Here is a 17,950-nt window from a genome sequence, read left to right as displayed (position 1 = left end):
GTCTTGACTTTCTATTACTAAGTGCAGAAGGGATCTCTAACTGCCATAACGGCATTTGAAAACCCAGTACAAAACAGGGCACTGCTGACAGGGCCGGCCCTAGACCAAATGGCACCCCAGGCGTCTTTGGCCCCTCCCCTCCACTTGTTAAATCTTTGAATATCTTATTTTTTATTGAATTTGTAGCCCATTTCATGACTTTGATGCACAATTTACCCCTGTCATATAAGATGATAGATTTGCACACCAGGATCTACAATTCTGTATTTATTCATGTGATATATAAGCAAAAAAATATAATTTCCTCTAAGTTTATAGAAACTTTTTAATTTTAAGAATAACTGAAATGTACTGACATCAAGAAATTGAACTGTGCACCAACACTGAGTTGACCAATATTAAATAGTGTTACAGTAGGTGACAGCCTTAGAACCTTAACCTTAGTTCTTAGTTCAAAAGGTCGCTTTTCTCGCCTTTGTCTTCACAAACTAAACAGAAGCTTGGAGCCCTCCATGCCCGGCACTCCAGGTGATTGCTTGAGTTGCCTGCCCCTAAATCCGGCCCTGACTGCTGACACCAGGTGTGTCCCATGGCTCACCTCCACACCACTTCTGCAAGGTCCTCATGGAGTGGGAAACAAACTTTGGAGGAGGGGTTCTATGGAGACTGAGACAGCCTCTTCCGCAGGCCTTTCTGCTTATGGGTGACAGTCTTAGACATATCCAGGACTTCAGATATTGCTGCTCCATGGGACCCAGAGATCTGATTTGCAAACACACTGACTTGCTCTTGCAATTGGGGAGGGACTTCCCCCCCTCAAGGAAACACTCCTCCTACTCCTAACTCTCATGGACTGTGGAAAGGCACTGAGACACCCAAGGCAGTGCCCTGGGATATCCTTCCACGAGGAAGACCTTGCTGTGCCCAGGGCAGAGGGGTAGCAGGAATTGGGCATCATCTACCTGAAAGATCTCTTGTGGTGAGAGGATATACAAGCTCTGTTGCTCAACCATGAAACCTTGTGGCTTCTGGGGGAGAGAAAAAGTGCTATCCCCATACCAGGTAAGAGGTTAGGGAAGAGTAGGGTGACGCTGGCATGGAGGTGGGGACTCCCTCCCCCCTCATACCTTATTGTGTTCTTCTACAGATCTCTGCACTGGCCATGACACCCATATTAGACTGGACAATGTCTACCTAAATAAGTTTGGGGGAAAGGAGGGTCTTCTTTTGGAGTCGCTTCTCAGGAGGAAGGTTTCAAGATGCAGGCTGTACACAAAGGCCCTGACACAGTTGGCACCAGCTTATTTTATAGATGCTGCAGTGCTTGGTATAATTCTGAACAAACTGCCTTCAGCCAGGACCCCACTAAGTACTGTGACACAGATGTAGCTTGCAGAAAGAGTGTAGGCTGCAGAGAAGAAGGGATGTGCTAGGAGCAAAGTGCTTAGCAAAAGCTGGACCAGATATACCTGTGCCAGAGCTGAGGAGCAGCAGCCCAGCTTCATACTTGGGATGCACCTTGCAAAAATGGATCCTTACCCAACAATACTTATAGTCTAACTTTCCAGCTGATGTGGCAGTAAGTTAACGTGCTGTGATGAAATGGGGACCCAACATATGGGAACCATGGAAAAGGCTCCAGCAGTGACAATCGACAGGTAAATGAGTGGCCTTGAGAGGTAATTGGGAAATCTTTCAATAAACAAAGTATCTTCATGGTCACTACAAACTACTGTTCAGAGGGAGCCTATAAACAGGGCTCATGTATTCCACAATTTTGCAGCATTCATCCCTTGCTGCAGAATTACACTCCTAAAATCATGTCTTTCATTAAATAAATGCTCATTCCTTATGGTGCCTGAAATAATCTGGATAATGTAAGCACAGTATAACTGCCTAGGTTGGCACAGCCTGGAAAAATAGCTCTGAAGGTGTGAACTGCCCCATTCATCTTAATCAGGGCCATCTGGATTCCACAACTGTGGTATTTGGCATTTTTCTAAGATACCAGATAATCCAGCATTTTTGCCGTTTTCCTGCAGTCAAACATACAACATTTTGTTTCATATCTCCCAGTCCAACCGTTTCCGCCCATCAGCTGCCTCTTGCTTTCCAGCTTTCCCTACAAAAAGCAAGTTAATTGGATTGCAATGTCTGTTCCCTGCACTGTTCTATGGAGACAGGCAGCAGGAGTTTGGTGAAGCATGGCTGAAGTCCACCTTGCAGCCACAGAGCAGTGGGAGTCAAAACATTGGGTAGGCTGGAGAAAAGGCTGAGGTTCAAAGAGCCATGGACATGAGTTTCTGATGCCTGCTACAAGTTCCCCCCATTCCTGTCACATGTGTGGGCAAGAAAGATTGGAGCCAGCCTGCATGGACATTTATGGTACTTGAGGCCTGTGGCATGCAACCAGGCTGCCTGGAGAGCACAGAAATAAATAATAAATAATAATAAACCTTGAAAATAAATAACAAATAGTAACAAATTTTACATTAATATGCATTTTCTTAGCTTAGCTTTGTATTCATGTGGGGCAATGAAAAGGAACGGCATTTCATTGTGACAGAATTAACAGAAAGGAGAGAGACAAGAATTCATTTTTGACTCAGAGATTCAACTCAGTAGAGTATTATGATTCAGTTCAGAAAATCACCACTTAAGGGTAGGATTGTGGGATCAGTGCCATGTCTTTGAATGAAACAGATCCTCTTGGCACTATGCATTGAGAAACTAAGGCATAATCAGCAGCAGATGTCGCAGTGGAAACCCTATGATGCTATGGCAAAATAAAATAAAAGTAGATTTTAAAATCCTCTGAACAGAAGGAAGGCCTGGAGAACAGGCTCAGATCGATCTAATTTTTTCATCTATCTAGGGAGAAGGTAAAGACACTATGAAAACCCTCTCTTTTCAAGGAATGTACTAACTGCAGAATTCTGGAAGAAGAATACATTGTTCTTTGATAAACGTCATGGGTATCAATTTTATACAATTTCTATACAAAAACAGGTGCGAGACTTAAGACCACATCATAGCTAAGATGATATAGAATGACACAACCATGAGTCTCTCACACACACACACAGGTTTCACAGGTGGGCAAAAATACAAAGGGCTCTCCTCACAATCCCAAAGCATTAGATCGGGGGTTCTTAAACTGGGGGTCGGGACCCCTCAGGGGGTCACGAGGTTATTACATGGGGGGGTCACGAGCTGTCAGCCTCCACTCCAAACCCCGCTTTGCCTCCCACAATTATAATGGTGTTAAATATATAAAAAAGTGTTTTTAATTTATATGGGGGGTGGGGGGTCGCATGCAGAGGCTTGCTATGTGAAAGGGGTCACCAGTACAAAAGATTGAGAACCACTGCATTAGATCATCAGAGCAACAGAGGAAAACTAGGTAAAGGACGAGAAGCAGCCCATAAATTTTAAGGCCCATAATCTTAATGCAGAGGGAAGAGGGAAACAACCCCACCTCAAAACCCCCACAAGCCTGAGCCTACACAGAGGACAATAAAAAAGAGAGAAATAAGCAGTATGTGGTAGCTACATTTTAGTACTGGTGTTGGTGTTGTGTCGGAATGACATTTTACCATTTTTTTCTTCTTTATTTACTAAAGTGGATCATATGCATTCTTATATGAAATAATCATACACACTGTTTTATGTATAAGCTAAAATTTGGGGGAATGAAGGCCAGATGTATGAAAAATGAAAAAGCAATTTAGCATTTTACATTCTTATTTACTAAAACTACTGTTAATCTTATATGCTTAGGGATATAACATTGCTCCCTAGAGAGAAGAGTGGTTGTGTCTTGCTTGAATTTACATCAATCCTCAGATTACAAATACCAGGAGAGAGGAGGAGGGAGTAGAAAAAGAAGACCAACCAACATGAGGATGCAATTTTGAAGTGAAATCTTGGTCTTATTGAAGTCAATGGAAAGGATGTGATAAATTGGAGAGTGGCAAAGAACAGCCACCAGAATGATTAAAGGATTGGTAAACATGCCTTATAGCAAAAGACTCAAAGAGCTCAATCTGTTTAATTTAACAAAGAGAAAGTTAAAGGGTGACTTGATCAAGTGTATAAGCATCCATGTGAGGAACAGAAATTTGATAACAGAGGGCTCTTCAATCTAGCCCCAAAAGGTATAATACGATCCAATGGCTGGAAGGTGAAAGTAGGCAAATTCAGACTAGAAATAAGGCATACATTTTTAACAGTGAGGGTAATTAACCATGGGAAAAGCTTCATAAGAGATATGGTTGATTCTCCATCAGTGCCTATTTTTAAATCAAGATTAGATGTTTTTCTAAAAGAGATGCTCTAATTCAAACAGGAATTAATTCAGGGAAGTCCTATGGCATATGTTTCTATGATTCTATGTTATACATGAGACCAAATTATACAATCATAATAGTCCATCCCGTCTTTATAATCTATGACTCTGAGAACAGACTTTAATGGGGTCAAGATTTCACCCACAATCTTTTACTCTTGATAAATAAATGCCATCCCTTCCTGGAAGCATGTGTTCTGAACATCACTTCTCTAAGGAATGTACTGTCCCACAATTTAAGTAAATGTGTAGTAATACCCAGTTTTTAACAAAACAAGATATAAAACAATAGATTACATGCCTGTCTCATTTAACATAATAAATTAGCAATTCCTGTAGGTCAAACATTCTCTACAGCAAATAAAATGTTTAGTTTTGCAGAAAGAACATTATAGGCCTAAGGGCATGTCTACACTGCTATGCAGTTTGGACTACAGGGGATGTGAATAGCAGTGCACAACGAAGTGCTGCTCTGTAACTCTCCAATGTGGATTCTGTGGCAGTGAACTAAAAAGGTTCCTAGTGCACTGTAATGCAGTCCTCTTCAAATAGGACATTCATGTGAAGTAGGAACCTTTAAGTTCACACACACAGCATTCACCCAGAGGAGTTACAGCGCAGCACTTCGGTGCGCACTACTATTCACACCCCAGTAATCTGAACTGCAGGGCGGCAGAGACATGCCCTTAGTTCATTTGTGCAGCATCTTTTCTGCTTAAGGCTTAGTCATGATGCCTCCTTACACATGAACCAGAAATTTAAGAGAAAAAACAAATGGGAAAATAAGAGAATGGACCTACAGTGAGTGAGTCCCCTGGCCTCATTTGTTTTCAGAACTGCTCTCTCAGGTAGTATTCATGAAAAATGGCAGACTGACAGCAACAGTAATTGAAGTCCGAAATTTATCTACTTAACAGGTTCAGTACAGGCAGCAAAGCTTGCCGTACCTATTTCCCTTCCCCTTGACTTGGCAGGACCACCCTCTGGAGATGATGTGGCAGAAGAGTCTCCATGCACATTAAATCATTGCCTTTAGCTGCAAGCAAGATTATCAATCACAGTAGAACCTCAGAGTTACAAACACCAGAGTTACAAACTGACCAGTCATCCACACATCTCATTTGGAACTAGAACTATGCAATCAGGAATCAGCAGAGACAAAAAACCCACCAAATACAGTACTGTGTTAAATATAAACGACTAAAACAATCAAGGGAAAGCAGCATTTTTCTTTTTCATAGTAAAGTTTCAAAGCTGTATTAAGTCAATGTTCAGCTGTAAACTTTTGAAAGAACAACCACAAAGCTTTGTTCAGAGTTACAAACATTTCAGAGTTACGAACAACCTCCATTCCCCAGGTGTTCGTAACTCTGAGGTTCTACTGTAGTGGAACTGTTATGTGGAGACCTCCCCTCTGGACTGAGATGACCTAGCCAATTCACACAGGTGAATAAACAGTCATTGAATAGTAAAGTTTTCAGATGAGAACCAGCCTTCTAAAGCTGAAAGGATACATATATCTCAACCTGACCCATTCCAAGTCCCCTGGGCTTTCCTCCCTCACTGAAAAGAATGTTTTGAAGTATGGCTCTGCTCTGAAAATGACTATGTAAAAATAGCACTTTCTTGCTGAACAAATTTTCTCCATGTATGTATTCAGTTACTGCTGTTTACTCTGGTGATAAACATAAGAACATAGGAACGGCCGTACCAGGTCAGACCAAAGGACCATCTAGCCCAGTATCTGTCTACCGACAGTGGCCAATGCCAGATGCCCCAGAGGGAGTGAACCTAACAGGCAATGATCAAGTGATCTCTCTCCTGCCATCCATCTCCATCCTCTGACGAACAGAGGCTAGGGACACCATTCTTACCCATCCTAGCTAATAGCCATTTATGAACTTAGCCACCATGAATTTATCCAGTCCCCTTTTAAACATTTTAAACATTGTTATAGTCCTAGCCTTTACAACCTCCTCAGGTAAGGAGTTCCACAAGTTGACTGTGCGCTGCGTTTTTACTAAATTTTATTCCTTTAAGCACTGCAAAGCCAACTCAATGGCAGGACCAAGTTCTGAACTCACTCACACCTCTCTAATCTTGCAGAGACTTAAAGGAGGATAGAAATGAGATACAGTGAAGTCATAAATAAACAGAGAAGCATTTGGCATATAGCATTTCTATTACTGATGATGATGCATGCCCCTGAAAGAACACATCTTGACTATCAGATTCCAGGATGAGAGTACAGGATCTGGAGTTAGAAGACATATCTTTTGACTAGTTAATTGAACAAATTGGTTCTGGGTGTCATCAAGGGACCATAAAACCAGAACCCTATAATGCCATTTGTATACAATCACTTTTCAGAGTTACAGCTGCACTTTTGAAACTGTGAATTGTGTAGAAGCACACACACTCAATAAATGGCACACTCTGATATTTGTGGCAGGCAGGATCTGTTAACCAAATCCCAGTGAACTTCAGGAAAATTCTGCAACACAGCATCTTTCTCAAACACTGTAGAACAAATATTTCCATCCAAGTTTTCCAGCAATGGTAATCAATCATCTCACCAACCTTATAATGTTGATATGGATTCGATTTTCACTGTGATTCATCCTTACTTTAAAATATTTATTTTTAAGTAACTGTTTTAATAGAAATCAATTCTCTGATGCACTCATTTTAGCTCCCAAACTTCTTATCAGTAACTGATTCCAGCAAAGCATCAAGTTTTATTTATACTTTCACCTTTCTGATGATTCCAGATCCCGCAATGCCTAGCCGATGATGAAGAAATTTGAAATGCTACACATCTGGCTTGCACATTTAATGACAAATGTCTGGGGTGACTTTTAGTTTTAGGCATATTTACAGCCTCAGCTTCCCAACTGGCAAAACCTTTCCAAGATAAAAACTTGTGGGGCAAAGAAACAGATGAAAGGCTGATAAATCTCAAACAATCTGAGCACACATGCTGTAGTAGCACAGCAAATGATGACACACCTCCCTCCTCTAACTTCCACACACTAACAACTGGAAGATGCAGCCATACCATCAACAAACTAGAACTTAGGCTAGAGCAACAATCTCTCTGATACTCTGCAATGGATTCTGGAAATGCTGCACAAACCTAACAACAACAGTTTTATTTTCAGCATCTGTCTGCAATATCACTACTAATTTTAAGGGATTAAATTATGGATTTAAATAACTGAATTGTAAAATCACAAATCAGAAGAGAATTATTTTATAATATTTTGGAGCAGCCGAACCAAAGAATACGGTATGTAAATACACAACGAGGCAAATCCTGCAGTGACCCTATCTCCAACATCCCAATGCAGGTACACAAGGTAGGATAAAAAAAGCAGCATTAATATATTTTTGCTGCATAGGCAGCAAAGAATTCAGGCAGGAGGTCACCACATCCATTGTGTGCCACTGAGCTCTTCATGGAATGTGAAGGACGAGGGGCTTTCAGGGGGTGCCAGTGCATCTGGTAAACAACACAGAACCACTGGGCCAAAAACACAGAACCAAAGAAAGCCGCAGCCCACTCCCCCACCCCATGCTCTGGAGCAGAAGCCACAGCTCAGTTATGCAGAAAACTAAACATATTGAAGATTCCATCCTTCGGACCTGCAACCTGTCTAAGCAGAACAAAAGCTGTTTAATGCAAGCTCTGACTCTTGCTCAGAATTTGGCCTCATGTATATTCTTTGCTGTTATTTCTGTGCTGTAAAGACAAACCATAACTGAAAGACATGGCTTCAGTTTTGATACTAGAACTTACTTCCTTTCTCATCAACATATAAAAATCAAAACTACAAAACAGCTATGGATGGCAAAATAATTGTGCTTCATGAGACTAGTTAGATGAACTAAAGCAGAGTACTGTGGATAGCCTTCTCCCTCCTTTTCAGTGTTGCCTTACATGACTTCAGTCTGTAAAATGGCTCATTCAGCCATTTAAAATAAAAGTCTCAAAGGATCATGCATATTATCAAAAATGTAATCATTTTGGAATTTTCTCTCTTTAAAAAAATGTACTCTGGGAACAAAGCACTTTATTTAAACATGCAACTGTTTAACCCTGTTAAACACCTTTTAGACTGATATAACTAAACCTGGGGAAATGAAACGGCAGCAAAACCAGATCGAACCAACTTGGGTATTTTAAAACCCCCAATCTGAGAAATAATTTTAGAACAGGTCTTTTTAAAAAGGTAAAGGAATATGCAAGTGCCTAGAAAATACTATTTGTAAATAATTTTTGTACAAGTCCGTTGTTTTAAGACTATTACAGAATATTACAGGTCCATTCATACTGAAATAGCCATACAATTACCTGTTGTACGTATCTGTCAGTAGTTTTCCACATGTAATAATATTCAATGATGCTAGTCAGTGACTTCCAAGGGAGCTGAAAAACATTTGGCATGAATTAAATAAAATCAAAGTGTGTCAGGAAATTTAAATATCCACATCTTATTTAGAAAAAGATGAAGCAAATGTTCTTTGTATGTTAGAAAGATTCGGAATTAATGCAAACAAAAATGTTAAACAAAGTAAAACATATATCGGGATGGCTATTTTTAAGCTACATGCCTAAAGCATTGGTTCTATATGGGCAATGCAGAATCCAGGGTAATTCCACACAAGCAGTACCAGGGCCGGCTCTGACTTTTTTGCCGCCCCGAGCAACAACAAAAAAAAAAAAAAAAAAAAAGGGGGTGGCGTGGGGGGGCCGGAGTGGCAAAGCAGGGAAAACCAAACCAAACCAAACCAAACACTTTGTGGCCGGAGCGGCAAAGTGTGTGTGGGGGGGGGGGGGGGGGAAGAGACCCAAAACAAAAATGGCGCGGCTGGAGCCACAAAGCAGGGGGGCGGGGGGAGAAACAACGGCGCGGCCGGCAAAGCGGGGGAAAAAACAAAACAAAAAACCCTGCAGGGCGGCCGGAGCCAGGGGGACTCCCTGTGCTGCAGAGTGCGCGCCCGGTCTAGTGGGGAGAGGGAGAGGGGGGAAGAGAGAGAAGGGGCGGCCAGCGCTTCAGCAGGGTGCTCACCCCGTGGCCCCAACTGCTGTGTCACCTGCCGGGAGGGCTCTGCGCCGCTCCAGTTGGCGGGGAGGGAAGGACAGGGGCTGCCCTGCCGAATTTGCTGGAGGGCGCTCCCCTCCTCCGCGCCGCCGCCTCCTACAGGGCGGCCAGAGCAGTGAACACACACACACACACAAAAAAGCGGCCGTGCCGCCCTAGGATTGGGCGGGGTGCCGCCCCCTAGAATCTGCCGCCCCAAGCATGAGCTTGCTCAGCTGGTGCCTGGAGCCGGCCCTGAGCAGTACATTTCTCTCACTTTTTTTCTTTCTTTTTTATAGGACAGGTAGAGAATAACATCACAATTAGAACAAATCACCTTCACAAGACAGAGTCTCACAGGAGCTTCACATGTGAAAATATACCAGCAGGAATATTAGCTCAATGCCAATATCACAGAGGTTGGCTGTCCCACTATCGGTAGTAATGCCAATGCTAATGATAGGGGTAGGCTATCATGCCATGACCTTCCCCAATTTCTGCCTGAATCCATATACTTAGGGCCCTACCAAATTCATGGCTGTGAAAAATACATCACGGACCATGAAATCTGGTCTTCCCTGTGAAATCTGTTCTTTTGTGTACTTTTACCCTACACTATATAGATTTCACGGGGGAGACTAGCATTTCTGAAACTGGGGGTCCCAACCCAAAAGTAGATTGTGGGGAGTCGTAAGACTATTGTGGGGGGGTTGCAGTACTGCCACCTTTACTTCTGCGCTGCCTTCAGAACTGGACAGCTGGAGAGTGGTGGATGCTGGTCGGCCACCCAGCATTGAAGACAGCACCGCAGCCAGCAGCAGCGCAGAAGCAAAGGTGGCAATACTATACCAGCAGCCACAGAAAGTCCTGCAGCCAGGAGAGATTCCTGGAAATGGATCTGAGCTGGCCCTGCGAGCGGCCCCTGCAGCGGAAGAGGAAGTCCTGTCCTTCACCAGCTTAGCCAGGACCAGAAGCTGGAGCCCGGCGTATGGTAGGAGCCCTCAGCCAGGGTGCCCAAAGTTCTGCCCCTCCATAGCTCCAGGCCCAGCACCCTGGCACTCGGGGTTAAAGAGGCCTTGGGCTAGCTGTGTGTGGGGGGTGAGGTGTCCCAGCAATGCAAGGTTTATTTTCTAAAGTGCCCTTTGCCATTTTACAATGTTGGCATAAAGTTGAAATCTCCCTTTAAAAACTGACTCGTGTATAAGAGGTTAAGTAAGAGGTTATAATACATAATAGAAATCTTAGTACTGTTTCAATTCAACGGTAAGCATCAGATTGTTAAATTTTCATCTCCTACCTCTCTTAATTCCACTGCCCATTTTAACCGACACTCTTCCAATGTTGACCATATTTTTATACATACCAGATAATGAAACAAAGCACAAATTATTTTGCAATTAATATTGTGTGTGTGTTTGTGTGTGTAAATACACGTTTCTCTTTTCGACATTCTTCCAGCTTCTCTAGTAAATAAAAAAATAAAATAAAATAAAATAAAATAGATTTAAAAAATGCTGTTTCAAGAGAACTCCAAGCAATCCAGGAAGGCGCACAGATTGACCTCAAAGGACCAGCTCTGCTGAGCCACCACCCAGTACTTGGGTCCATACCTTCTTGAGACATTACTGACAGAATTTACACATATTAGATGATGCAGCCACCAGGCGGTGGGTTCTCAGAGGGGTCCTACCACAGCAGTCCCAAAGGGAGAGGGGAGATGCACTCACTCCAGTAAATGTTGATCAGCCCTACCTTCCTATTACTTTAGTCTAGCCAATCCTAGCTTCTCACTTTTATTCATTCCCTGAGTATGGTCACTGCTAGTTACACCCATTTGTTGATATTGATGGCATCCACATGAACAAAAAGTACATTTCTCTAAAACGTTAGTCATAGTTTTCCATGATGTTGCAACACCAGTATGGACAGCCATTCAGAGCACCCCAGTGGGCAACTGGGTTCATAGGATAAAAGGCGGTTACTCACCGTAGTAACTGGTGTTCTTCGAGATGTGTTGCTCCTATCCATTCCATGTAGGTGTGCGCGCCGCGCGTGCACGGTTCTTCGGAACATTTTACCTAGCAACTCCGGTGGGCGGCTGGCGCCCCCTGGAGTGGCGCCGCTATGGCGTTAGATATATACCCCAGCCGGCCCGCCCGCTCCTCAGTTCCTTCTTGCCGGCTATTCCGACAGTGGGGAAGGAGGGCGGGTCTGGAATGGATAGGAGCAACACATCTCGAAGAACACCAGTTACTACGGTGAGTAACCGCCTTTTCTTCTTCGAATGATTGCTCCTATGCATTCCATGTAGGTGATTCCCAAGCCTTACCTAGGCGGTGGGGTCGGAATGAGACGTGGCGGAGTGTAATACCGCGGAGCCGAAGGCTGCGTCGTCCCGAGACTGCTGCACCAACGCGTAGTGGGAAGCGAAGGTGTGGACTGAAGACCAGGTAGCCGCTCTGCAGATGTCCTGGATAGGAACATGGGCCAGGAAGGCAGCCGACGAGACGTGCGCCCTCGTCGAGTGTGCGGTGAGGCGGCACGGGGGGACGCGAGCAAGCTCGTAACACGCTCGGATGCAGGACGTCACCCAGGATGAAATCCGTTGTGAGGAAACCGGCTCGCCTTTCATGCGCTCAGCAATCGCCACAAAGAGCTGGGAGGAACGCCGGAAGGACTTTGTCCGGTCGATGTAAAAGGCGAGGGCCCTGCGGACATCCAGAGTGTGGAGCTGCTGTTCACGAGGTGAGGTGTGTGGCTTCGGAAAGAAAACCGGGAGGAAGATCTCCTGATTGAGATGGAAGGCCGACACCACCTTGGGGAGGAAGGCCGGATGTGGTCGAAGCTGCACTTTGTCCCCGTGAAAGACGGTATATGGGGGACCTGCCGTCAGGGCGCGGAGCTCCGAGACTCGTCTGGCGGATGTGATCGCCACGAGGAAGGCCGTCTTCCAGGTAAGATGGCGCAGAGAGCACGTGGCCAGGGGCTTGAAGGGCGGGCCCATCATCTGGGCGAGAACCAGGTTCAGGTCCCAAGTCGGAGCAGGCGGACGCACCTGAGGGTAGAGACGGTCTAACCCTTTAAGGAAGCGGGCTACCATTGGGTTGGAGAAGACGGAGCGACCTCCTATAGCGGGCCGGAAGGCTGACAGAGCCGCCAGGTGCACCTTCAGGGACGAGATCGCGAGACCTTGACCTTTCAGGTATCAGAGGTAATCGAGGACGGTCTGGATGGGGGCCGAGAATGGGTTAAGACTTCGCTGGTCGCACCATAGCGCAAAGCGTTTCCACTTCGCGAGGTAGGTAGAGCGCGTCGAAGGCTTCCTGCTTTCCAGCAGAACTTGCTGCACCGCCGCCGAACATCCTCTCTCTGCGTCAGTCAACCACTCAGGAACCAAGCTGTAAGATGCAGCGACTGCAGGTTCGGGTGACAAAGCCTGCCGAGGTCCTGAGTGATGAGGTCCGGCCATAGCGGAAGGGGGATGGGTTCCCGAACCGACAGCTCGAGCAGCAGGGTATACCAATGCTGTCTCGGCCAGGCCGGAGCGACGAGTATTACGCGGGCCCTGTCTCTCCGAAGCTTGAGTAATACTCGGTGGACGAGCGGAAACGGGGGAAACGCGTAGAGGAGGGACTCCGTCCATGGCAGGAGAAACGCATCCGAGAGGGAGTCTGGAGCTTGACCCTGGAAGGAGCAAAACCTGTGGCACTTCCTGTTGGCCCGGGAGGCGAAGAGGTCTATCTGGGGAAACCCCCACCTCTGGAAGATTGTGTAAGCCACATCTGGGCGAAGGGACCACTCGTGGGAGGCGAAGGACCTGCTCAGACGGTCGGCCAACGTGTTCTGCACTCCCGGTAGAAAAAACGCTTCGAGGCGAATCGAGTGGGTTACGCAAAGATCCCAGAGGAGCATCGCCTCCTTGCAAAGCGGGGAGGAACGAGCTCCGCCCTGCTTGTTGACATAGAACATGGCTGTGGTGTTGTCCGTGTACACCGCTACACAGCGGTCCTGAAGGTGGGTCTGAAAGGCGAGACACGCCAGATGGATCGCTCTCAGCTCCCGGACGCTGATATGGAGGGAGAGCTCCTGGGCTGACCAAAGACCTTGGGTGTGCAGGTCTCCTATGTGAGCCCCCCATCCCAGCGCCGACGCGTCTGTGGTCAGGGTGATCGACGGGCGAGGAGGCCGGAACGGAACCCCTGCGCAGACTGTCCCCGGATCCAGCCACCAGGTGAGCGACTGGAGAGCGGGATTCGGCACCACCACCACCATATCCAGTGGGTCGCGCTGAGGGCGGTACACCGATGCCAGCCACATTTGGAACGGGCGAAGTCGCAGCCTTGCGTGCGCGGTCACAAACGTACACGCTGCCATGTGACCTAGGAGACGAAGGCAGCACCGCACTGTTGTCGTTGGAAAGGCCTGAAGTGTCCGTATCAGGGAGGCCAACGTCTCGTGCCGAGCCCGAGGGAGGCAGGCTCTGGCCAGATTGGAGTTGAGGACGGCTCCTATGAATTCCACTCTTTGTGTCGGAACTAAGTGGGACTTGTCGGCGTTGACAAGCAGGCCGAGAGATCGAAACAGACGCAGTATCTCGGACACCTGAGCCGCTACCAGCTCTTGGGTACGGCCACGAATCAGCCAGTCGTCGAGGTATGGATACACGTGAATCCGACGACGACGGAGGGCCGCGGCTACGACCGCCATGCATTTGGTGAATACCCGCGGTGCGGTGGAGAGGCCGAAGGGTAACACCGCAAACTGGTAGTGGGCCTCGTTGACCATGAAGCGCAGGTAGCGTCTGTGGGGGGGGTAAATTGCCACATGAAAGTAAGCATCCTTCATGTCGAGGGCGGCAAACCAGTCTCCTGGATCCAAAGAAGGGATAATGGTCCCCAAAGTTACCATCCGAAACTTGAGCTTGCAGAGGTACTTGTTCAGCTCCCGGAGGTCCAAGATGGGACGAAGACCTCCTTTCGCCTTGGGGATGAGAAAATATCTGGAGTAAAATCCCCTGCCCCGCCTGCAGGGAGGCACCTCCTCGATGGCACCCACGCTCAACAGAGACTGGACCTCCTGTAAGAGGACTTGCTCGTGAGAGGGGTCCCTGAAGAGGGACGGGGAGGGTGGGTGGGGGGGAGGGGGCGAAATAAACTGTAGGCGGTAGCCGTGCCGGATGGTGTTGAGCACCCAGCTGTCTGATGTTACCGAACACCACGCCTGGAGGAAGCGGGAAAGGCGACTTGGAAACAACGGGGATGGATCCTGAGGGGAGAGTGGTGTGCCGTCCTCGGGCGTCCCATCAAAAGGTCGACTTGGGACCTTGAGGAGCCTTGGACAAGCCTTGGGACTGGTTACGCCGCCCGCCCGATGGTCTGCGGCGGAATGGGGCCCTGCGATTATTAAATGGCCGAGACCTGGCCTGCGGCCCGGGCCGATAGGGCTGTTGCCGGAACGGACGCCTCTGAGTGGCTGGTGTATGCATCCCCAAAGTACGGATTGCCACTCGTCCGTCCTTCAGGGTCTGAATTCTCGTATCAGTTTTCTCCGAGAACAGGCCCTGCATTTCAAAGGGGAGGTCCTGGAGGGTATATTGTACCTCCCGTGGCAAAGTGGATGACTGAAGCCACGCGATGCGACGCATGGTCACACCGGACGCCACAGTCCTGGCCCCCGAGTCCGCTGAGTCGACCGCAGCTTTAATCAAGGTCCTGGAGGCCAACTTGCCCTCTTCTAGGAGCGCCGAGAATTCCCGGCGGGAGTCCTGTGGGGTCAGCTCCGCGAACTTTCCCAGGCATCCCAGGATGTTAAAGGTATACCGGGAGAGCAGGGCCATTTGATTTGCGATGCGGAGTTGTAGACCGCCCGCGGAGTAAATCTTGCACCCCAACAAGTCCATGCGCCTGGACTCCTTTGACTTCAGCACCGCGGCAGGCTGTCCGTTACGCTCCTGGTCGTTCACGGATTGGACTACCAACGAGTCCGGAGTCGGGTGGACATAAAGGTATTCGTACCCTTTCGGTGGTACCGAATATTTCCGCTCCACGCCGCGTGCCGTGGGAGGGACGGAAGAGGGCGACTGCCAGATGGCGGCATTGTTCCGCTGGATTGTGCGGATGAATGGCAGCGCTACTCTCACGGGGGCGTCTGCTCCCACGACGTCTGTGATGGGGTCACCGACCTCTCGGACTTCTTCGATGGGCAGGTTGATGGCTTTCGCTACCCGCCGAAGAAGGTCCTGGTGCGCTTTGAGGTCTATCGGCGGGGGCTCTGATGGCGACGCCCCCGCCACCGCCTCGTCGGGAGAGGAGGACGAGGAGTGACCAGGCAGCACCTCTTCAGGAGCCCGCGTCTGGTCTGTCAGGTGCCAGTGTCTCATGCCCCAACGGTGTACCGCGGGCGGCAGATTGTGGTGCGGGAGACGGGGGTGGCCTGCTTACAGTGGCCTCCGGCACCGAACGCACCGAACCTGGCTGTCTCGGTGGAAGGGGAGGCCCCTGCTCGTGTTGGGCCCAGGGAACCCAAAACCCCCATTGCTGAGGTCCATGCGGAATAGACCCCGCTCTGAAGTCTACCGCACTGCCCTCCGGAGAAGCAACTGAGGGTTCCCTCGAAGGCCAGGGAGGGGCCGTGGCAGTACCCGGGTGAACATCCGGTGCCGGGATAAACTGTCTCTCCGGTGCCGATGGACGGTGCCGGTCGTCATGTGGCTTGATTGGCGAACGAGATCTGCGCGAAGCGCGGTACCGGGAGCTCGACCGGCGGCGCCGGGAGCTCGACCGGCGGTGCTGGGAGACTGACCTCGAGCACGATCGGCGGCGCCTTGAGCGGCTGCGCGAATCGCAATATCGCCCGCGATGTCTGGAGCCGGACCTGGTGCGGTGCCGGCGACTGGGACCTGGAACGCCGCCGGGAGTGCGACCGGTACCGCGATTGCGAGCGGTACCGGGACTGCGACCGGCGACGAGATGGGGAGCGGCGCCTCGACGGCGACCGCCGTGCGGATCGGGCCCGGTGCGGTGGCGATCGCCCTCTTGAAGGAGAACGGGAGCGAGAGCGGATCATGGTGCTCCGATCACCTCGGCCGCCAAGGGAAGGAGGGCGCATCATCAGAGGCTTTCCAATGGATTTCAGTGTCCGCACCGGCGGTGCCGGTAGCTGATGGCCCGTATCCGCTGTGAGGTCAATCAGCTCCCTCGCCATTGCGAACGCCTCCGGCGTAGACGGGAGCCTCAGCTCTTCCTCGGTCGGCACCGGGGAGCTGGGCGGTGCCGGACTCGATGGCCCTTGCGGCGCCGGAGTCGACGGCCCGGTGCACTTCTTGTGTACTGCCTCAGCCTGTACCGTTGTAGTCGGTGGCGGCTGGGCTAACGGCTTGTGCTGTTGTTTTGCAGCGGCCGTCTTCGGCACCTTTTGCTTCTTCCCCGGGGAGAGGGAGCGGTGCCGGGTCTTCGGTACTGGGTGCCGAGACGCGTCGGTACCGGAGCGGCTCGGTGCTGCCGGTGCGCTGCTCACTGAGGCCGGCTTCGGCGCCGACGGGGCTGGTGCCGGAGGTTGGAGAGCCGACTCCATAAGGAGCTGTTTTAATCGAGAGTCCCGTTCCTTCCTCGTACGCGGCTTGAAAGCCACACAAATGGGGCACTTATCTGACCGGTGCGACTCTCCGAGGCAGCGGAGGCAAGAGTCATGCAGGTCACTCACCGGCATGGGCCGCTGGCAAGCCACGCAGGGCTTGAATCCCGGTGCCCCGGGCATAAGCCCGCACCGGGGCGGAAGAAGAGGGCTAACCCCTCTAATTCCCTAACTGCTATACTATACACTAACTATACAACTTTAACAAGAAAACTAACAAACTATTAACAACTATATACACTAGAACTATTGAGAACGCTAGGGCTGTGGAGGAAAGGGAGCACTCCACTGTTCCTACTAGCCGTCACGGGCGGAAAGAAGGAACTGAGGAGCGGGCGGGCCGGCTGGGGTATATATCTAGCGCCATAGCGGCGCCACTCCAGGCGGCGCCCAGCTGGCCCACGGGAGTTGCTAGGGTAAAAATGTTCCGAAGAACCGTGCACGCGCGGCACGCACACCTACATGGAATGCATAGGAGCAATCACTCGAAGAAGAACATAGGAAGCCATACCCTTTATACAGCTCTTGTTCTCAACTGAGGAAGCCTGCCTGGCATGCTGGGTGTGAAAACCCTGTATTCCAATTGGCTACCCGACTGACAGGTGAAGAGGACTCACTATTTGTCCAGAAGAATGTAACCACTTATGCAAAACAACTAGGGAGGCAAGATAAATGTGTTTTTCAGTAGCTGCGGCTGCCACAGAAGTTGTAAACAGCTACAGAACTGTATATTTTCATTACCAAATTTTATTATGCATTGATCACAGGAAAGAAAAATTACCATCTGCAAACAGATGTGTGATGTTTATGTAAGAGGTAAATTGGCAGTGAGGCAGCAATGACACAAGGACATGCAGAGTTGATCTGCGATTTCACCAGCTGCCAC

General features: G+C 48.9%; 1 protein-coding gene across 2 annotated transcripts in view; it reads right to left on the bottom strand.

Moving 5' to 3' along the window:
• The window catches only part of MTA3 (metastasis associated 1 family member 3), a 192,234-nt gene that overhangs the window by 50,288 nt on the left and 123,996 nt on the right, over window positions 1–17,950 (bottom strand). For both annotated transcript variants that reach the window (XM_039532302.1, XM_039532301.1), the window contains one exon: window positions 8,703–8,777. In XM_039532302.1, coding sequence (XP_039388236.1) covers window positions 8,703–8,777 — 75 coding nt within the window. The remainder of the gene's footprint in view (window positions 1–8,702; window positions 8,778–17,950) is intronic.

Source organism: Mauremys reevesii, linkage group 3, assembly GCF_016161935.1.
Source record: "Mauremys reevesii isolate NIE-2019 linkage group 3, ASM1616193v1, whole genome shotgun sequence".
NCBI classification, from domain to species: domain Eukaryota; kingdom Metazoa; phylum Chordata; order Testudines; family Geoemydidae; genus Mauremys; species Mauremys reevesii.
This window is presented reverse-complemented; position numbering and strand designations above follow the sequence as displayed.